The 23,881-nt window shown below is 36.5% G+C and overlaps 1 protein-coding gene across 1 annotated transcript in view; it reads right to left on the bottom strand.

Annotated features, from left to right (window-relative positions):
• Positions 1-23,881, bottom strand: part of LOC127618210 (serine/threonine-protein phosphatase 2A 56 kDa regulatory subunit delta isoform) — a 53,933-nt gene that overhangs the window by 2,784 nt on the left and 27,268 nt on the right. The window contains exons 4-15 of the mRNA XM_052090536.1: positions 22,175-22,374; positions 9,793-9,903; positions 8,389-8,481; positions 8,110-8,240; positions 7,831-7,890; positions 7,611-7,719; positions 5,105-5,158; positions 3,273-3,443; positions 2,880-3,007; positions 2,608-2,709; positions 2,217-2,289; positions 504-545 (exon numbers count right to left, since the gene is read on the bottom strand). Coding sequence (XP_051946496.1) covers positions 504-545; positions 2,217-2,289; positions 2,608-2,709; positions 2,880-3,007; positions 3,273-3,443; positions 5,105-5,158; positions 7,611-7,719; positions 7,831-7,890; positions 8,110-8,240; positions 8,389-8,481; positions 9,793-9,903; positions 22,175-22,374 — 1,274 coding nt within the window. The remainder of the gene's footprint in view (positions 1-503; positions 546-2,216; positions 2,290-2,607; positions 2,710-2,879; positions 3,008-3,272; positions 3,444-5,104; positions 5,159-7,610; positions 7,720-7,830; positions 7,891-8,109; positions 8,241-8,388; positions 8,482-9,792; positions 9,904-22,174; positions 22,375-23,881) is intronic.

Below are 23,881 nucleotides of genomic sequence, written 5' to 3' on the forward strand. Positions count from 1 at the left end.
TGCTTCGTGTTGTACCTAACAACACAACCCTTTGCCCGTAGTGAAATCACTGTAAAGCACGGCCTCTTGTGGCTTTATTAACCAACAGCTTCAAATGAAGCTTATCCAAGTTTGAAGTACCCGATTTATAAAGTCTTTTCTCAGGTCTTTTCTCAAGTGTTTTTTGCACGGATGTCAGACTTATCATTCGTTATCAATAATCTTTTGGTTTGTGTCCATTAAATTCCAAATAAGAGAAAACTGAATAAGAGAAAATAATAAAAATAACAGAAATTTACAAATGAAATGAAATTTATAATTCACTGGATTATCCCAAATAGGCATGATCACATGGTTTTTCTATAAAATCCGTTATATAGAATGACTTAACTATGCCAAGATTTTGGTCATACCACCCAACTCTATGCCTAAACATGGTATGAAAGATGAAGTTTAAAGAAAACCCAAACAGTAGGATAAGTGCATTTTAATATCCATCATGTTTAGAGGCAAAAGTGACTAACCTCCTCTTGAGTTAGACCAGGTCGAAGCGTGATCTTTGTACTCTGTCAAAATTCAAAGGTATGACAAGGGACATTTATGAGACACTATGATTGACAAACAAATATTTACACCATTCCTTCACATCTTCTGATGTTTTGTGTGTGTTTGCCCTCAGAGCACATGGGTGCCTCGAGAGATGAATTGCGATAATTAGACATGTAAGGAGTATTTTTTAGTTAATTAAAATTAAAATACACGTGAAAAATACAAATAATAAGGCAACAAACTCCTGCATCCCCATCACAGAGGGCAGTGTTTAACAAATTAGGCTGTAATAGTAAAACAACTGCATTATAAATATTCAAGCTTTTCATCTTAAAGGTGCATTAGGGCAAATTTGTGTTTATTTTGCACTGGTAAGCTAGCAGGGTATATGCAGCATCACACAAAAACAGATGATCTCAGTTACCGATGTCATTGTAAAAATGCACAAATCTAATTTCAACTCATGAATGTTCTCCCAGCACTATATGTAAAATAAAGCAGTTTTTTCTCCAAGACTGATATGACTGGAGTCTTCATCTCATCCGAGTGTACACAGTGGTGTAAGTACTTGAGTAATTGTACTTAAGTACTATACTTCACTCAAGTGCAATTTAAATGGAATTATTGTACTTTTACTGAATTACATTTCCAAAGGAAAAGAAAAGTACTTTTTACACCTTACAATTTTATTCAGATTTGAAAATTACTTTTTTGCAGATAATTTTCTTTCGTCTTAAAGATGCCTTTTAAGATAGACTGGAAGTCATTCATTTCTAATGTAGAGCTGCATGGGGGCAGCAGGAGGTTCCAACCATCTGTGGATGCAGTATTTTCAGATCATGTTGAAATATTTCGACCTGTGCAACTTGGCCGGATGAAATAAGTACAAAGTGAGAAATATCAACAGTTTTGTCCAAAGCTTTATTCTAAAAGCCTGCTATTTCAGCAGATTGGACGGAATGAATGTAGAAGTCACAAATGATCATTTACGTTGTGTAATTCATAAAAGGAATTTGTAATTAAATGTACATGTGTCATTTATTTCTGCACTTGATAAAACCTTCATATCTAAATTATACATATAAATTTTCCTCTACATATTGTTTGAATTATTATTATTATTATTTTTATTTTTGTGGCCGTTGTTAGGCTTTATTCATAATAATAACTAAAAACAGTAATAATAATAAATAGAGTAAATATTATTCATACATTTGAGTAATTTCATTATGAGGTTTGGTAGCAATTTAATTGAAATGTTATATATTCTGCCAATAAAATGCACTAAACATACAATTGAATTGGCCACATTCTTCTCTCACTTGATTTCATTCTAGCTAGGAAAAAAGTAACATTTTATAATTTAATTTAAATACTTTTTTACTTTCACTCAAGTATGTTTTTGGCTTGATACTTGGACTTTTAATTGAGTAAAATTTTCATAATTTCTGAGTACTTTTAACACCCCTACTCTTTTATTAAATACTTATTTCTGTTTAAAGGTTTAGCAATAAAAATACTAATTTAATTTGAGAACGCCTCATACAACTATAAAAGCTGCAAGCTATAAAAGTTCTGCCAACAGTTTTGTTGTGAACGGCACCCTGTCATTCTTATAGCTCTCTGTGAGCTAGAAATTGTTGTTTCTCTCAGTGTATTAGTACGAGAGTATAGTGGAATGTGTGTACCTGAGGGTTCTGATTCGCCAACTCCTCAATTTTGTGCCACATTTCTTCCCGTTCCTTCAGTTTATACTTCTCTCTAGGGAAGAACCGGAAAACAAACTGTTTAGGTTGCTTCAGTGAAAGCAACTCATGTGTTTATGGATGCACATGGTTGCCATTAGCGAAAAACAAACTCCAAAGAGATTAAACAGACCTGCCATAATATCTAAATGGAGACAGTGGCTAAAGAATAATGCCGTCTAGGTAAGTAGCTCTAGTTTTTGCAAAACAAGAGTAACAGCTGATTATAAGAGCGTCCCAAACAATCTGCCTGAGAACAATCCTATACAATCTCAAAATGATCTAATTCTTTGATATTCCACCACATTCCCTATTTCTCCCATCATTCACTCACTTCTGCTTCTCAGCCTTGTACTGCTGAGTGCAGTCATCAAACAGCTTCTGGTTCATCTCCATGAAGAGCTTCAGAGCATTGTAGATAAGCCCATGGATTGTCCTGCAGGAGGAATGACAACACAAGTACATCAGACATTTGAACAGAAATTTTATCTACAGGTGTTCATCATTCATAATAAAAAAAGAAACAAAAACACAAATAAGATGCATCTTTTTTTATTGTGTGACAACTCCAGAAGGTAATCTGGATTAGCAGAGGTGTGACCGTACTTGTTCCAGTGGCTCTTGGAGTTCTTGTAGAGTGCAGGGAACATTATGGGGAGAATCTTGGCAGCGTTGTCGCTGATCAGGCTCATGATGTACTCATTGTTCCAATAATACAATGCTCTTTCAGCAACCTGGAACACACATGGACATTACATTTAATTGACCAACACATTTACAAGACTAGTTTACAAGACTATAAGACAAGGACTACAGCAGAAACATAGAACACAGAAACACAGAAGAACTGATATTATTGTCAATCTATCAGCATAAATTGGTAAACAGAAAATGTCACAATTTTCCAGGAGTTTAAAAAGAGACTTTTTAAATTCAAGAAACTAAAAGCGTGAAAGATGTCCAACAATTAAGTTCTATAGTGAGACTGTGCCATCGCACCTGGAAGTGTGGACTTGATACACACTTGGCCAGTTGTCTAAACAGGGGCTCCATGACTTTAACAAACTCTGAGGGCTCGATGACATCCAGGATTTCCTCCAACTCATTCAGAAACATCACCTCTTTAGGACTGTGAGTCTTAGGCCAGAACTTAAGCAGACCCATTATCACCTGATGCAGACAAGAGAACAAGTAGAAGGCAATTAAAGACTAATCTGTACTTACTGGGGGAACAGGCTTCGCTTAGCTCGCCTACAAATGATGATGAAATGCAGTGACGTTTTTGTTCTGCCAGTGATATTTCTCCTGTTTGTGCACATCTATAAAATTCTTGACCTTGGAGAACTCAACTGGTCAAAGAGCATTGATGATTGATTAAAACTAATCATGGTTGTGGTTTGGACGTGACAATCGCCATGCCAGCTGAGGAGCTGTTACCTAGGTTAGTGTCATTAAATGGAAAACTTAGAAGCCCGTCTCTCAAAGATTGTGCAGATTATACTTTTTTTTACATGATTCGCAGCACAAGCTCAATAAAGACAGGGTGGTCACAACAAATGAGTGGAGAGAGATTGTAGTTTTTAAAAGAGGCAGGGGCTCCATGACAAGTTTAATAAAGCAAAAAATTGATACAGCTCTAAAAGCTGCAATCCACGGAGAGAAAAAACTGTATTACTTCTGTGGCTGGAACAGTACGTCAAATGCGTGACATCACCCTAAACAAAATAATTTTAAAATGACAGCACAAGCACCTAGGGAGCTTTAGTTCATCCAGGAGAAATAAGTTTGGATTCTTCCATAGTATAAAGATGGCTCTCACAGATATCAGATATCTATGCATTAACAAGTTTGTGAAAATATATATTTTTTAAAAGGTGCGCACACTCAATTTTGGTTTTAGTTGTACTGGCCGATATGGAAATTGTTTTGGACTTTATATTGACACTAATGCCCAAAGTAAACTTCGATTTTGATGTGAACACTATACTCCATTTGACAGTGTGCGCATAAAGGTACAACTGCTTTAAGACACCAAACTATTTCACTTCAGGAGTTTACACCAACAACGACGACTTTATATTCCTACAGACTCGAGGTATACAATTACAGGTATCTCCAGACCTCCTCACACATGCAAATCCACTGTTGCGGTTTTAACAACAGTATAGCAGGCGATTACATCTTGTTCTAGTGATACTTAGTGATAACAACAGCTCAAATGTGAGTACTGCCACCTTGTGTACACACTAATTAATGCAAATAATTCCAGACGCATGCACATTCTGCACATTCAAAGACACGGTTTTTTTTTTTTTTGGCTGCACACGTTCAGTGCTGATGATGAAATTTGCATCACGTGCCTTGTAGTCTGACCAAAGAATACTGGGGCTTAAGCGGTATCTGATGCACTGATGCAGCATCACACAAAACAATTATTGCATGAGAGAAAGTTCCCAACATCTAGAGGGTTACCAAGATAAAATAAGTAGTATTTGGTAGTATCTGATATATAAGTAGTATCTGATATATAATCGTAGTATGTCGGCCCCCCTGAAGTGACCGGTCCAAGTAGAATAAAACAGATTTTATAAGGCAACTGATATAACTAGAGTCTTCACCTCATGTTGGTGTACATGACTTAAAACACATTTTCTATAGTACTATTCATATTTTAAGGGGTAAGACTTTTGAAATGAGGAATACAATTACTGAGTGCACATTTAAAACTGAAGTTAACCATGAAAGAATTAAAAGAAACATCAAAGAAGGAAATGTTATTAATAGTGACAGGAAATGGCAAAGACATTGTTGCCAAAGCTGTAAAGTCTTACAGGTTCAGTGAGGCTGCTGTCCTTTTCCAAAAACTGTACCACACAGTAGGCCAGCTGAAAAGACAGGAAACGACACCTCAAACATTTTCCAAAAGGCATTACAAAGAACACAATAGGTTGGCTAACACAAGTCACTGCTATTCTTAATTCTATTCATATAGTCTGCAAAACAAATCACTCATCATATGTAATCCATTGACTATAGGTGGAAACAGTGAGGGAGGGGTGGATAATATACCAGCTGAAATAATATACAACTTTGAGTATATCACTGGCCGTTGTTTGAAAAAAAAGTGCATCGAGTGTGGTGTGGAAGTGACCCTGGCTGCGTTCTACTTCACTTTTAATCCCAGCCACCATTTTGGTGCACGATTGTGATATCGCAGCAGATCGCTCTACATCAACCCCCCACCCCACACAACTCTTGTAAATCATATAACGGAAAGCGGAAAGGTGTACAGCTGTTTGTGAACTTAGGTCAATTAAGCAGTTCAGAAGAGTACCATTAGGATTTTACCATATAATACTTGTAGCAATGTTACTACTTTCATTTGTGTAAAACCTAATCATAACAGTTGGATGAAAAGTTAATTCATACATAGCAAGATTTATATATAACCCTCTCAAATTACACCTAAACTTTATCTGAATCTGTCATTGCATCAACTCTGAAGACAATGTCTTCTCAGGTGCAAAAAGAGCAAAATAGTTCCACAAAATAGTATTAGCCTTACTGCAAGTGTCAACGAGCTCAAGTGTACAAGAGCTTTTACATTTCAACTAACTGCACGGTTTCCGCCAGTAGTGGGCTCGTGCAACGTAGGCTATGATGTACATTCAAGTTCACGAGACAAAGGGAAGTTAGCGAGGGGAGGGTGTAAAAGTCTGAAGTGGAATGCAGCCCCCTATGTTAAGCCCTGCCTCCCATAGTTACTGTTGCCAACACTGGAAGAACAGGTGCTAGTAGGAAATCTTGACATTGTTAAATGTGGAATGTACAAATGTACAAATTATTGTATTGAGTGATTTACATCAGGAATTATCAATTAACATCTGGATCTGTGCATTTATGAGAGTGCTTCTTCAAACATTTTTCATTTTATCACTCTATTTCATGGTGGAAATTTGTGGCTAATTAATCGCTAATATTGTATGTAAAAAAACAAATATATATACACACACACACACACACACACACACACACACACACACACACACACACACACACATATTTTGCAAAATTTGGAAAAATGACAGCTTTATTGGAAATTACAAAAATATTCTCCCCACAAGGGATATTTACATAAATTCTTTTAAGTTTTTAAAAATTATATATATATATATATAATTTTATTGCCCAACATTTAATTACAGCATATCCGTGAATTTTATGGCACACTGTATATACAGTATACTTGTATCAAAGATGTAAAAATGTGTCTAATTAACTATATGTACCAAAAAAACTGAACATTTTAACACGTACATATTTAAATAATTAAAATAAATGACTAACTAGTCTAAATGTTTTGAGAAAGTATAAATTAAATATATTTATGACCATGCACCATAATTAATCGTGATTAATTACAGAAAACTGTGCGATTAATTAGTTAACATTTTAATAAAACAGAGCCCTATTTCAGACATTAAAAGTAAAAATGACTTTTTTCAGTATAATTATATATAATATATGATAATTTTCATTAATCGGCACTGAAGGAGTCTACAGTTAGAATGATTTGGTTCTACAGTATAAAAGCGGCCTCAAGTGGCAAAATAAAAACATTTAATTGCCACTTTGTGGGAATTTGCTGTATTTAAATGTCATCACAATATTCATCCATATTTTTATCCTCACTTCAATGCATATTTTGTTATTTTGATTAGATAATCAAATGTTCTAAACTGGAGTAGAAGCACGCAAAGAAAAATGCATGTGCCTTCAAGTCAGAACATACATTGTGTCTCCAAATTCATAACTTATGAATATTATAAAAATATTAATAAACCTTATTCCTCATTAAACCTCATCTTGTGAAATATATTGGCTGTAATTTGGTAAATTCTTGCATAAAGAGCATTGCAACAGAGCCAAGAATCTGTCATTTCAAAATCATAGTCTCTGGTGTTTTACCGGCTTGTTTATATTTAAGTCTGGAGTAATGCACCAAATAATTTATTCTAGGTCATTATTGGAATTCTGGTTAAACAATTAACTCCATTTGGGATTTTATTATTTTTGGACTCTTGTAGCCTCTATGTCTGTGCCTGACACAGTAAGGAAAGCCTTAATTAGCCTATTTTAACATTCTATATTTAGATTTCTCAGATATCTGCCTATTTCACCACATTACATATCAGCAAAATCCACAATTGGTCGACCAATAATTTCTACTGTGATTTTGTTGTTGTTGCATAACCCACCCCTACAATGAGGCAAACATTACCACACACAAATTGTCAATAAAACAAATGTTTTCAGGAGAGTTCCTCTTAAGCGTACCTGTGGGTGATAGACGCTGAGAGACTTGACTTTGTGTAAAGGCAGCAGGACTCTGATGAGGAACATCTTGTGCTCCTCTTTCAGTGGCAAGGCAAAGCCATTAATTATACTGTGGGAAGAGCATGAGACTGGTCATGTGACAGACACGTTCTTTCAGTTCAGTAAAGTGAGGGCCATCTCTCTGATTTGTCATGGCAACACTGATAGAGGCAACACTCACCTTCCTAAGATTTCTAAAAGCTCTGCGATCCCATTGTGATGCTCTGTCTCGTATATAAACCTACAGTGAAAGATCAAGGACATTGACTCAGCTACCCATCTCACCTGCCATCATTCCTGAGAATGGAAAACTCTCTACTGATTCAAAGACCAACTCACTTCTTAGAAATCCAGCATTACAAAGCTTATGAATGAGGACACATATTTAGAGCACTATATAGTCAGTATCCATAGCATATGTAAGAAACTAATACAGATGTGGATTAGTTTGAGAGCTTGCCTGTAAAATATGTTGTTAATCTGCCGACGGATGTAGGCTCTCAGCCCCAGGAACTTTCCATAGATCCTGTGCAGGATGGTCTTTAGGAAGTCCCTCTCTCTGGGGTCTTCACTGTCAAACAGCTCCAGAAGCTGTAAAAGAAATGATGCATTAGCATAATCATCTATGAATACAATTTGACAAATCACTTCCCAACAGATACAGTGTGTATGTTCCATTGCTGGTTTGTGGGTGAGGCAAACTGTGATGCAGTTATAGCACACAAGAGAGGGTACTCACCGACAATACAAACTTTTGGTCAATATATTTTTTGGCAACGTTGGGCTGGAAGTCAGGTGACTCCAGGAATCTTAAAAAGAACTCGTATACAAGCTGAAGGACGGAGAGAAAGAGAGAGACAAAAAGAGAGGGGTAGTAAAAGGATCAATATCAATACAAGATTAATGTATCAATCAGGTCATATTTGCCACCACAAAAACAAATGTTATTAGTTTTAGCACAAATGGAAGTCTTATTAAATTGAGATGGACACTTTGTTCTAAGTCTTAGTGAATTACCTTGCTTTGTACTGCATTTACCCTTCTAAGGGTAAAACCTAACAAGATGGAACCTCATAAGTGACTATTTTGGAACACTACATAGTCAGCAACACCTTGCGCCACACTAAATAGTGCTCTGCATTGGGGGCTTGTTGCTAGGCTAATATCATGATACACAAAACGTATAAAAATACACAGCACATCTAATATTAAAATAGTCCATTTTAAATTAGGTAAGATTTTTAACCCATACTTTTCATTAATGAATGAATTAAGTATATTACTAATTACCTTTCACCTTGCACACCATTTTGGATTAACTTTTCACTAAATTTTTTCACATAAACCATGTGTAACACTGGGCTAAAACTGCATCTAGAGAGTCAGTAAGAACATGTAAATGGACTTCCACATGTTTAGCATCAGCTTTTTGTCAAATGCATTGTAGTCTATGGAGTGACGCGTCAGCTTGCACTTCTGTCAAGCATTTAAACGTGGCCCTCAAAGTTCAAACTATTTCTACTTTGACCATACTGCCGCTGACCTTTCGAAGCATCAGCCAAAAAGAAAGGACATTTTCAGGGCCTGTGTAGCTCAGTGGTAAAGATGCTGGCTACCACCCCTGTAGTTCGCTAGTTAGAATCCCAGGGTGTGCTGAGTGACTCCAGCCAGGTCTCCTAAGCAACCAAATTTACCTGGTTGCTAGGGAGGGTAGAGTCACACGGGGTAACCTCCTCATGATCGATAATGTGGTTCGCTCTCGGTGGGGCGCGTGGTGAGTTGTGCGTGGATGCCGAGGAGAATAGCATGAAGCCTTCACACGCGCTATATCTCCGTGGTAACACACTCAAAAAGACATGCGATAAGATGCACAGGTCTCAGACGTGGAGGCAGCTGAGATTCGTCCTCCACCACCCGGATTGTGGTGAGTCACTATGCCACCACGAGGACTTAGAGCACATTGGGAATTGGGCAAATCCCCCCCCAAAAAAAACAAAGGACATTTTCAGATGGTGTGTCATTAGATGGGCAGTGCCAGCATTTAAATCAAAACAAGATGTTCTCTGCAGTGCACTGACGCCTGACATGAGTCATATGGAAGGCCCTTAAGAGTCAGGTTCTGATGGAATGAAGCTCCACACACCTGCAGATGCGGCCAAGCTGCCTCCAGAGTGGGCTCATCCTCCTCAGGGTCAAATTCAGCTCCTGTAGGGTTGGAGGAGGGGGGCAGAGTCCTGAATAGATTTATAGAAAACTGAAAAAGAAAAGAAAAACACATAAGCTCTTATTTAGTTAACAGAGCAACTGCCAATACCTGAAAAAAGTATGTATACTGTATATCAGGGCTGTTGCATTTAATGTGATATTTGTGTTTGATTAATCATGAAAAAGCCAGTGAAATAATCATGTCCCCATCCGTTTTTCTTATCTTTTTCTATCATCAGTGCAATTCAAACTTTTAAGTACATGTAACTTTGTGTTCCTACATGCCGCGCCAGTAAGGGGCAGTCAGCGCTACTCATTAAACCTCACAAAACTCCCTGGATGAAGCACAACAGAATGCAGGGATCAGGAGACACAATTCTTAAAGTTTCAACTACATTTATCTTGACACAGCATCCTAAAAACATGGCATTTGTGACATTGAAAACAAAAGATTGAGTGTGTCGTTCCAAAAGCATCCTTCTACCACACATTTACATAGACTGACAATTAAAAATAGTGCAGATGGAACTGTGAGAACAGGACACAATAAGAAACTCAACTGTAAAATAGATTGCTATTGACTATAGCCTTATGTTAAAGGGGTCATGGCAAGAGGAATAAAATGTTTCTTGATCTTTTGACATATAAGAGGTCACTGTACAGTACTATAAAACATACTGTAAGTTTCAGAACCTCCTCAATAGAAAAAGAGCATTTATTTAAACCAAGCTGAAATGGCTAGTTTGGAATTAGTTGAAATTGTGACATCACAAGGACCAAATACATCTGCATATGACTGCATCTACAGCAAGACATCAACACCAATTTTAGTCATTGCACCCTTGGCCCTGCACACTGGTGCTCAGTCAGTCACACAGGTGAAGAGGAGAGAGGGCCTGTCATGGGAGATCCATCCTAAGTGGACATACACAGGTCACCTTCATGTGATTATCTGGATTTAAATGTTTTTCTACATATAAATGCACTATACGAATTGCTTTGACCATTATTATGTATTTCATGCCACTTTTAAAAGAGGTAATGTCAAGTTATAACTCTAAAAAGGAGAATTGACATGTTGGTAAAAAGCCAGTGAATCTGAACTATCCAATAAAAGGTAGACTGATATATCCGTTTTGCCAATTAATCGGCACTGATAACAGATTTCTGGTATACAGATATCTGTTTTTGTCAAAAATCCACACTGGGGTATATTAGTTCATATATATTAATATTTATTTCATTTAAAAAGTACAAGACATTTTCATGGTTCAGTCAGTACTGTTTATTTTAACATTTTTTACTTTGTGTTCATTTTTCATTCAGTATTCATTTAAAAACACAACTGCACAACTTAGTTATCAGTAAAATCCACTATCAGTCAACCTCTACTGTCCAGCCTGTGAACCCTTTTACCTTATGTTCTAAAGTTCACCAAGTGTCTGAAGTGGATGTAGGTCATTGAGAAGACACCAGTAAATCAAAACTTTACCTAACGATGGCTGTTGCATTTGGATTGATACATGAGAAACAAACAAACATGATTTATTTTGATTAGGAAAATTAGAAAAGGACACAAATGCTAATTTTGTGATTTGAGCAGAGTGAAAGGGAAAAATTTTGTTGAGCCCCGCGTTTCACAACATATTTTCCGGAGGGACAAATACATTTACATAATGTGAAAAGATTTTCTAAATGTTTTATTCAAGAGTGTACTGCAGGTTGACTGGCTTACTTAAGTAACCAGTTCTGTTGTATTTTGCCAGATATTCAAGTCAATTCCTTCTAATAATCCCAGATACATATGAACATGTTTCATGCTTACTTCATAATTAATTAGCACAGCTAAATAGAATACATTTTCTGATGGGTCAGCTCCACGTGATGGCAGTGTGTAAATGCAGTCAACACTCTCATCTCTGTGATTTATACAAACATCGCTTATCCCATGCAAATCGACTGTAAACCTTACAGACATCTGCAGTAGCCTTATAAAAGGATTTTACTTTACAGACTTATGTCCAGGAAACTAATCAGTGTTTTTAACTGCCTCTGCACTCTCACCTCACTGTACATTGTTGTTGGAATCTGTACCAGTCACCATCAGTTCATGAATCACACAAATGCGCATCAGGGAATTGTGGGTAATTAGCCATCATAAATCAAGGGCCAGACACCTGCGCTTCCTCTCAGCCATTTATAAATCAAAGATCTGCTGTGCCCCAAGGGCTGGGTGATATAGCCTAACAATCTCAATATTTTTCAGCCTTTTGACTACATTGTATTACGTTTGTTTTTTCAGAACATTTCAGCATGAACTGTATGTGTTTTTGGCACGTATCAGTGTGGATTGCTTGTGAACCAGTGACAATATGATTCAAGCTCAGCATAGGAACTGTTATTGAAAGATGAGGCAGTTAAAAACACTCTTGGACAGGAAAACCATAAGTAAACTAATTCATGAATATTTCATGACTGATTGATTAGTTTATGGTGCTAGTTCAGTTAACATTTTAAACATTTCAGATGAAATGTGTTAGATATGGGTTACCATATTTTCCAGAAATAAAGTTACACCTGAATACAAGTCGCATCAAGACAAAATTGCATTGTTGAGAGAAAAAAAACACAGATAGGTCGCATCTGTGTATAAGTCGCACTGATAGAGAGTGTATACGGCAGGCATTATGACACTGGAGCAGCTGCCCGACTTTCCATCAGCAGCGTGTCAGACCCACTCCAGCGTGAAGATTTCTGCGGTCTTTGTTAGAACAAAAATGTTATGGTGCACAAAATATTTAAACTGGTTGCAAAAAGCACGTTGTAAAGGAATAATACTCTGAAAAGGCAACTTTTAAATGCTACTATAATCACTATGAGTGCTGTTTTCATCTGTTTGTGTGTAAGCATGTGTTTTATTGTGCAGCGTGTTTGACCGGCCAGGTTACGTAGCCCAAAAATTATGTAAATGGGCTAGAAGTTGCAGGACGTTTCAGTGGATGAAAAAATTATATTCTGGAAAATACGGTACATGTTAATCCTGAAATTTTGTTTTATAATATTGTGGTCTTGTGGAGTTTGTTCAATTTCTTTGGATTGTGTTTCAAATATGGTTGTATTGGAAGGGCTGCACAATGTTAGCCAATCATAACATTGGGCGTTTACTTTGAAGTCTTTGGGCCAGAGAGCTTAAAACTGAGCGTTTCAGACAGAGGACCAGAGACAGGGTGGAACATTTTTATTTTTAATTGATATGGGAATAAAACAAACAATCTAATGACCTCAACAGCCTCTTTTTTATTGTCTTTTCAATGCTAGAACTGCATGATTCTGGATTAATTGAGAATCATTATTTTAATTTTTGGTTAGAATAAAGATCACAATTCTCTCACGATTCTAAAGAAAAAAAATGCTTATGTGATTTAATAAACCTGGACATAATGGTACTAAACAAAGTAATATGTAATGTACTAGAGGTTCTGACTAAATGTTCTCTACTTCAATCTATGTAAAAATGCAATAAAGTTGTAAATCAAATAATAAAATGGTGCAACGAATAAAACGAATAGTTCTGTTTAAAAAAAAAAGTGCATAAAAAAAGAAATGAAACGATTTAGGTTTCTCACATGCTAAGTAAAAAGTAAAAGGAGCGGGGGAAAAGCTTCATTAACAGTTTTATGTTAACTTGGTTTTGCAAATATGCAATAAAACACTGTTATTTTACTACTTTAAAAAAGATATATATATATTAACAATTTAAATGAAAACAATGATGCCTTCAGTGTTTCTCTTGAAAAAATTGCTTCAAGATTTGAATTATTCAAGACCCTGTAATTAAATAGAGAACAGAGTAAACAGTACTTTAAATTTTCCAGCAACAGTAATTAAACATTTAAAAAATTATAATATAAAACATTAAAAAAGTAATTGAATGCAAAATGAAACTACTTAAATATTTGACACTCTTTACTGAGTGATAGATTTACATTAATACTGATTTGATGCAATAAGAATGTCTGAATGCCTATAACAGACATCATGCAGCTTATATACATTTAGAGACATTGCACAGATCTAACATTTTTAAGAATTATTCCCACCTGCTTATACATTAACGTCTGTGTTTGCTTTAATATCTCAATCAAGACAGTGCAGATTCAATCCTGTCTGTTTACACTCACGTAATTCATTAACAGATGTGTTTACATTAATATCACCTAAAGAGGGGTATTTTGATTAAGAACAGCGCAGTCTCTCGTGCAGGAGCACTGCATTCATCACAAGATACAAGTGCACGGGCAGACACGCATGTGAGTGTTTCAAAACAGCCGACTGTAATCAAACAGCTCACATGTAGCAAATTGAGTCAGACTTGAGTAATGCTGGTATTTTTGTAGCATCGGTGGCTCTAAAAATATTGAACTGAACAGAGATTATGTCACACTAATTCTCCTAATTGTCCAGGCTAATCGTGGCTGCACCCTTCAATTTGTTAACCACTGTGCTGGACAAACATCTTTGGCTGTTGCGTTTTAGTTTATTTAGCATCTCGTGCAGGAGCGTTGTGTTTTGTACATGCCATATAAAGTTTATCAACATTTGAAAATGAGTCTTGAAGTTAATTTTTTATTTAAATTTGACCGACTTACAAAGACATGCCACGGGAATGTTAATATGTGTGGGTGAATCGAGATTGTGATCTTTTAACGATTACTCGTGCAGCTCTATTCAATGCTTTATTAGTCTTATCTGATTCATATCTGAATAATTACATGTCTAGGCCCTACTGATATTGAATTACCTTCCTTTGGGGGTCTTTCTCAGCAAATATTGATATGCGATTAATTTGATTAATGAATCTGCATGTCATGCAATTAATTTGATTAAAAATGTAATTGATTGACAGCCTTAGTATATCTTAAAGAGTACTTTGGTATTCCACACTTATTATAATGGCTATTAGGTATCACCGTAAAATCACTGTAATGCATGGACTCTCGTTTCTTATTGTTTTAGTAATGAAGGAACAGGATAAAAGACACTAATATTCCATAAATAGTTACATTTACTAAATTGTAATAATCTGAATAAAAGGTTCTTCTCCTCAGTAAAAGCATAACTGGACAAAAATTATATCATAGAAATTTCAAAGACTTTCAGTATGACTTACATTATATTATAAGTCCCTTTCAAAGCAAGTCTGTCCACTCGGCGGCAATCATTGGAACTCTTCCAGGCAGGCTAGGGCAGTTATTTTCAATGTAACAAATGGCATAAATGTACAGCTCCTATCTACTTGAATGGGTAAAGACTGAAATCTCCAAAACTGTTGGTCAAGATTATGATCCAAAAACATATTTTAAATACAGCAGTAACATCAGATGACAATGGTCTCATAAATTGTGCTTCTTTAGTTCAGATCATGTAAAAAATAATAAAAAACAATATATATAATTCAGGCTGGTTCAGCTAATACACATACACATTTTCGAGTTGACTAACAGGCAATGTCTGTATCTCTTCCGATTTCTCCCATTTATTTTAATACCAGTGGCCATTCACTGCTAATCAGTCTCTGATTATATTCAGTGTCTTGAAACAATACAATAGTGAATTGCAAAGGATGCTTTGAAAAATCTGCTTTAAAAACCTCACTCATCACAGTTGTGCAGTAACACCACAGAAGTACAGCACTGAAATGTCATCCAGCAATATCACTCATTATAGATGCCAGTGTTAAACTTGTATGGTCTAAAATATAAACTCCCTCTGAAGTGACAATGGGTCTGTTCCAAAATTAAGGGACAAACCTAACTGCCTCCTGCCTATATAGGCAACTCACTTCTATGGCAGCATCTAAACCAACATGACACCTCAAAAGTGAAAGATTTGTAATGATGATGATGTCTTTTGGAAGGATCTTCACAGCACAAGTGTGCCCATGATGCCTTAAGAAGCTGCCTCATTAGAGAGCTCAAGTTTTGGAACAGAGCTTATCAGAGATAAGATGCTGGTTGTTCCTCATGTCCCAAAATGGCTGATAAGGACAGGAGGTGTTACTACTTCTGCAGAGGGGCATCACTACTCTCTCTGACATGACGCAATGTGTCTCGACCACAGTCTCCGATGAGTGTTGACTCAGATCCTCGAGACAGTGGAAGAGCGAGGGATGGGCAACACATTCTCCATTAACACCTTACTCTGAGACATGAAAGCGGGACATGAGTCTAATGAGTGAGGAGACATGAGGAGTTTTCAGCAGCAAATCTGATGCAGTTGTATGACACACTCTGTGAATGCAACTGAAACTTGTGTGCCGGGCAATATATCAAATATATTATCTAGTATGTAAAATTAAGCACCATAGTGAATATCATAATGACTGTAATGCATATCATTACTCGCGAGTTTTAAAGCAATAAGGCTTAAAAATATTGAGATTTTATGGCTATATCACCCAGCCCTTGAGGCACAGCATATCTCTAAATTATAAATTGCTGAGAGGAAGCACAGGTGTCTGGCCCCTGATTTATGATGGCTAATTACCCACAATTCCCAGATGTGCATTTACAGTTGAGCAGACTTTGGGGATTTATCCTAGCCTGGCTAGTAATCGAAGTCTTTGCACTGGTCAGGCAAAAGCCATTACTGTCAATATGTCACAGATGATTTGTTGTGCTAGGACAAGGTGTGAACTCACAGAGCACTTTACAAGGAATACCTCTACACCTACTTATTCATGCGATTATCTAATCAGCCAATCGTGTGGCAGAAGTGTGATGCATAAAAACATGCAGATAAGATATAGCTTCAGTTAATATTCATATCAACCATCAGAAAGGTGAAAAAAATGTATCTCGGTGATTTGGACTGTGGCATGATTGTTGGTGCCAGGTGGGCTGGTTTCAGTATTTCTGTAACTGCTGATTTCCTGGGATTTTCACGCACTACAGTTTCTAGAATCTTCTACTAATGGTGCCAAAAAAAAAAAAACATCCAGTAATTGGCAGTTCTGCGGACAGAAACACCTTGATGAGAGAGGTCAACAGAGAATGGCCAGACTGCTTTGAACTGACAAAGTCTACGGTAAATCAGAACCGCTCTGTACAATTGCAGTGAGCAGAATAGCATCTCAATATAGGGCTGGGCGATAGGACGATGTAATCGGATATCGACAATATCTTACAAATATCCTGATGCTGATTTGCAACACTCATTAACAGACAATTTTGAGAAATGGTAAAACCATGGCTCTGGGAAGTCACCAATTATCAAACAGTATCCTAGGGTGTGAAACTAGCACCCGCTCACTGTAACGAGGCTGAATCCAGTTCGCAAGCTCCTCGTCCAATAACACGTATAATTTTGATAATTTACCCGCAACAGGCGGGCTACCTCTAAGACATCTTGGAGTGACACATGACAAGAAATACTGTTAGTCACAATGACTTTGAAGGCTTGAAGAAACACATTTTTATTTCATATTTTTAAGAACACACACAAGAAAAGCAGTGAATGCGCATGTCTGATTCGCTGTTTGTTCAAAAGGCGTGCAGCTCGAGTCTTGTGGAACAGGCAAAAGTAAAGAGTTATCACTCTTTTTTTCTCTGTTCCATTCATCTGAAAACTGTTTGCAAGAATAATGTCATCTATGAGATAAATTGTGCAGCAAATGATCTCTGATCATCTCAGGAGTTGCTGTGAATTTAATTGCTGTAAAATAACTGCTTTATTTCCACAGAGTTTGCAGTTGACATGCATTGTGAACGCAACTCTCCAGGTCCTGTAATATATATCTTTGTATTAAAGAAACAAAGACGAAAGCGATTAAATCATAAAGTAATGCAAGACACGTTCACCTTGAACCTAAAATTTTGTTCTATTTTATTTTCTATAGACAGCATTAACTGAACAAATCCGATAAGAACACATTTGAAAGCATTATTTTGGGAACACAAGGGAATTTATTAGGCTTATTTATTTTGATAAGTATTGTCTTTACATTTATGACTGTCTTTAGTTCTTACATTGTAGGCAACTAGTAATTTTCCACCTGTTGTCGCTGACTGATACTTGCGTGATGACAAATGGGGCCGTTGGAGACAGTAAAAGTTTGGATTTGGTTATAAGATTTTTTGATCACTTCATAATCTTAATTTCTGTTTAGTTTATTTTGAATTTAGGAATGTCTTTCGTGTTTCAATAAATTAATTAAATTTTTAAAGCAAAACCCATAAAGCAAAGATATTCACTTGCCCTCGGTAGGGCGGTTGACGATTTAATCTGATGTTGCAATATTATTTAAGATGATTATCGATCAAATATTAGTTTTACATTTCACCCAGCCCTTTCTCAGAATGCACAACATGTCGCACCCTGGGGCGAACAGGATACAACAGCAGAAGACCACTTCAAGCACTTTATTAGGACCATAGTGGACCACAATAGTACGGTTTCCCTCTTACATAACTTACATGACGTTTCAGAATGCTGCTTTAAGCAAAATCATGAAATAAGCACATGTACATGTAATTGGGCCACTGTCTCTAGCTCATGATTACCAAAAAATATGTATTTTGGTAGTTTATTTAATTTTAGCCAGTTTTTTTGTTTTGTTCAATTTTAATTTACTCTGGTGTTAATTCAGTTTACATTTTTTAGTTTTAGTGTATTTATTAGTGTACTAATCAATATATTTCATCTTCATTTTCATGTACAATAATAACCCTAATTCCTCCACGTCACTTCACATTGAATAAGCTCTTGTGACTTATGTAAAAGGTGAGTCATATACAGCTGAGGCTTTATCTTAGTGTGCTCGCAATTCTGAGGGATCTCAAAATGGTAAGAGTGGATAAATGTTGCCATGGAAACTGATTTTGAAGGGGCAATCTTCCATCTAAAACAATCATAATCATTAAAACACTGCTTAGTGAGTTTTTAAACAAAGTTTATTTAGCTATTGATCTTTTTTTTTTCTTTAAACGGATATTCACCCAAACATGAATATTCTGACTTCATTTCCTCATCCTCATGTTGTTCCAACCCCATATAACTTACTTTCTTCCGTGGAAAAAAGAGAGATGTTAGGCAGATGAACATTCACTTTCATTGCATCTTTTTTCAATACAGTGAATGTGAATTGTGATAAAGGATAACATTGTGCCTAAAGCAGCATTCAGATTAGGTAAGTTCCAAACGACACACTTCTGCACTATTATTTGTGTCGATACAATCAAATATCGATATATAGCGTTACTTTTTTTTCACTATATTGTATGTGTATTCATATCATGTCCAGCATTTCAATTAAGAAGAAGCAGGTCATCTAAATAAGTGCAAACTCAAAGAGACGTTCCACAGTGCAGTAAAATATTCCATGGTTGCTTTTTTTATTCTACGTGCAACCTTCTACAATGCCAGTATGCGATTAAAAATGTCAGTGATGATTTGCCACTTGCTGGACATTTTTCAGATTTCACTCACCAGTGTAGTGGCGAAGTTCAGCAGAGAGTCCACGTGAGAGTGACGCAAGTGTGTTGGTTCACGTGAGAACTGACGCGATACAACCGGAAGAGCAGCTCGATTTGTTAACAAGAGAATGCTGTTCACAAGCTTCATTGGTTGTGTTCTGCTGAAGAAAGTAATACACACCTGGGATGGCATGAGGGTGAGTAAATGACGAGAGAATGTTTTTGGGTGAACTACCCCTTTTTATGATATTTATCTTGCTTTCGCGATTAATGCACACTAAATATGTTTCTTATGTGGAACACGAATGTGCGCGGTGTGAAGACTGGTTAGAGCACTGAAATTGAACAGCTCTGAGCCAGCATCAATTATAAGACATCTACACATCAACACCCTTACTAACATCTATCACAGTAAACATGTAACAGAATTTTTCATTGCAATTCTGGCAGTTGTATTTAAAAAGTCACGTTTAGGCTATTAATTTTTCATAACAAACGGTTTAATTTTTTAGAAACACTAACTACCTAACTAACCACTGTAATGACCTATCCAGTGTTTTTCCTTTGATTATGGTATTACAAATGCAACTGTTAAACAATGAAAGAACTATGGTAAACACAAGGGCAAGTACAATGTGGAATAAAAGTCTAGACCTTTATAAATTATGAACATGTAATATTTTAATAAATGTCCTATTTTGATGATGTTTGAGACTGGGAAACAAACTGGTCTGGTTTGGCTTCAGATATTTCTAGAATTAAATTGATTCCCAAGTCATTAAGATTCTGAATATGTGAAAACAAGGTCTGTTATGAGAAAAACATTTTCACAAGAAGCACAGTCCCAAATCAATAAAGTGGCTTACTAATATCTATAGAGCTAATATTCATAAGGTGTTAAGTTTGATTTCCCACAGTACCTTGAAGTACAAAAACTCATTAAAAAAAAAACTAATATTCATTAGAAACATGAAATGCAAGTATATATCTTAAATATTCATTGCAATTAAATACAAATAAATAAAACACTGCATCACATATGTGATGACTGTGTACGTCAGCCACCACCGAAGACCATTTTTGACCCAGGAAAAACCCTGTGTGTGTGTTTGTGTGTATATATATATATATATATAGATTTGTTAATAGACACGTGTTATGATCCAAATCAGCATTTCTTTCTGGAGATTATAGGCATTTTGTTTGAACAATAAACTGCATCTGAGATTATATTCATTCTGTAATCTTGTAGCCTCTTTCTCTGTGCCTGTCATAGTAAGGACTTTACATTCTATAAATCAATTTGAAAAACCTTTGGCATTTAATCATTTATCAGCCTTTTCTACCACCTTAGTTATCAGTATTGGCAAAATCCACTATCTGTCGACCTCTAGTTTGAAACGTCACTTCCATCAGCTGTAAAACAGTGAATGCTTTAGTGTAGTAAAAAAAACAAATGTACGTGTTCCATTTGGGATGATACTTCATTTTTTAAATTCATATACTGCATGGCTGAGTGCATAGAGTATATTGTTAGTGCATGGTGTATCATGCATATTTCGGGACACATCTATTGACAGTGGCTTTGTTGCTCAATGTCGCTAGTAGGTGTTCAAACTGCTGTTGCTCTAACATTATTGGTCATCTGCACAACTGGCCATAGCTTTAGAAAATCTGTTCTTAGATGCTGATTGCTTGTAAAACTAAAATATTACTTTTATTTGACAAGGAATCATTTGTTTTGCCTCTAAAAATGAACATTCTGCAGGGGAGTGCGTTTTATAGAAACTGAAGCGTTTCTCAATGAATCATATCATGAACAAGAACAACAATCTATTAACGTAGCGAATTAAACTCACTCAAAATGGAAACAATTTCTGGTACATCATCTAATTTGATAAAAAAAAATCTGTTTACTTACTGTAAAATGAGCATTTTGTAAGGAAAAGTGTATTTATATAAATTGCAGCAGTGCTCAATGCATCATATCATTCACATGGTGAACTGTCTTTCCATGTATGAATCAAACTCACTCAGAATGGCAACAATTTCTGACACAGTTTACCACGCATTATTTATTAATATTCTATCCAGTATATACAGTACTGTGCAAAAGTTTGAAAATTGTTGCCTAGTAAGGATGTCTTCAAAAATAATGATATAATTAGTTTTCATTTACCAATTGACATCTTACAAAGTCCAGTAAACTGAAAAAAAACTTTCGCACAGTACTGCATTTATCCATGTGGTTACGGACTAATGATATAAAACAGTTAAATCAATGACAACAACTTTTCTGTATTTCCTGCACTCGACTCTCAGGGGACAGATGATGTGAGCTTTAACATATTCACTCCTATTGGATGTCTCTGCGCAATGTTGCTCTGCATTTGCATAAAGATAAACTTTTCTTAATTTGATCGCATCTCTTGAAATGTCCACATCCGGTTACAAAAGGTTGTTGTCGCTTATATCAACGGAAGTCACCAGCTCTCATTGAAAATTAATGGTCTTCTGTTGCTTTGTAGCTGTGAGTCACTGACAATATGAACTGACTTAACATCTTTTTTTGTTCCACGGAAGAAAGTCATACAGGTTTGGAGCGGCATGAGGGTGAATATTCTCGCTATCTCATTAACTGCCCTCTTGTTGGACACTTCCACTCATGGATTAAATTAATGATGGCTGACAGTGAATAGCATAATTCTACAAAGACATCTGTAAATGACAACTATTGTTTTTGAATGATATCGCATCTATGCCCCTAGGTGTCAGTGTCAGTGTAAGTCCAAGACGACATTAACAAAATTACTGAGTGCACCTTTAAGAGAGTTTGTGCTCTCTCACCATGATGACAGCTTCAGGGTAGATGGACTCCATGACCACGTCGCGGTTGTGTGTGATGTACTCCACCATTTCGTTAAGACCAGCTCGCTTCACCTCTTTGTATTTGAGATCACTTAGGGGATCAGTCACAAAGTCGAACAGCACGCAGCACTGCCGCAGCTTCTGCACAAACAACTCTTCCCGGTCAATGGGTGGGGCATCTGGAATGGGAGACACAAACAACACACAAAACAGCATGAGTGACAGCTCTCAGGCAAGAGATGGCAGCAGGAAAAGTAATCAAAACAACCGGCAAACCTACCAATGAAGCTTTCTAAGAGCCTCTCTTACTGTGCTTTTCACACCAAAGCACTGTTTAAACAGAGTTAATATTTAACAGGCTCTCTGGACCAACAGATTCTCATTTACACCTTTCTCTCACCTTGACCATGCACTTCATGTCTCCCTTTGCATTGTGAACTGTGTGCTCTGCATGGGCACAAAAATGGTAAATGGAAAATGGTACTGCTTTGACAAGAGTGCTGCAATTATAATTAGGCAACAATGTGAAAACCGTAATGATTAAAATTTTTCAATAAAAAAGGTTTACTCCTAAAGGAATACATATAAAATAAAAAAGTAACAAGTATGAAACGTATCATGATACATGTCACAATGTATATCTTGCGATACATTACAATATCATTGTTCGATTTCCTAATGATTCACATGCTCTCAATTTCATTCCAATTCATACTGGTATATTTCAGTTTTAAATTTTTGCTTTCAAATGAAAGAAATTCTCTTTCAGTTAATGTTTATTTTATGAGTAGTTTTTCATCACTTTGGTCACATTTTAGCTTTTAAAAATATAAAAAAATTATTTATTCCATCAATAAACATGATATCAAAAAACTGCATGTGTGTGTGTGTATACAGGGTTTTCCTGTATTTAAATTCTTTGCGGCCACCAAAGCTAAATTTTGGGCCACAGCAAATTTTATGATGTAAAGCGTAGAAAGCAAGATGAATCAGCGCTATAAATTCTTCTCATGTGGTGCACAGGTGATTGAAGACTGGTAAGGACTTTGAAAATTGACGGTTATCATACCATGTACATTTGCTTATCAACGGTATTGAGAAAAAAATGCAACCAGACGGAGAATCTCACATGCGCATCTTCTTTCCTCCTTGTCTACCTGTTAGACTCGTCAACTTACAACACACACACACGCGTGCGCGCAGCGGACAAAATGTCAGAGAGAAGTGAGGCGAGGGGGTCTGACATGAGTGTGTTGTTGTGTGTGTGTGTGTGTGTGTGTGTGTGTGTGTGTGTGTGAGAGAGAGAGAGAGAGTTAAAGCAGTGTTTCTCAACTGGTCTATTCGGACTGGGTCGCGGACAGCAGGGAAAGAACAATGTCATGGTTCTCCCATTGAAGATATTTCGGCGGCCGCCCAAGTGATAAACTATTTAGGACTGCCGAGGTAGATTTAATGATAATCTTGCAAACAGCTAAAGCAGTCATGGGCAATTTATGGCCCGTGGGCTGGATCAGGCCCTCCACATGGTTTGGTGTGGCCCATTTATCGTAAAAGCATTTTTTTTTTCATTGGATATTTCAGTTAACTTGCATTGGGACGTAACACGTCTCCACAAGCATTTAACATGCTCACGGTTGCCAGATAAGAGACGCAACACCCCCAGTTGGAGATTTATACATGCGCAAA

The sequence above is a fragment of the Xyrauchen texanus genome, chromosome 24 (assembly GCF_025860055.1).
Source record: "Xyrauchen texanus isolate HMW12.3.18 chromosome 24, RBS_HiC_50CHRs, whole genome shotgun sequence".
In the NCBI taxonomy this organism is placed as follows: Eukaryota; Metazoa; Chordata; class Actinopteri; order Cypriniformes; family Catostomidae; genus Xyrauchen; species Xyrauchen texanus.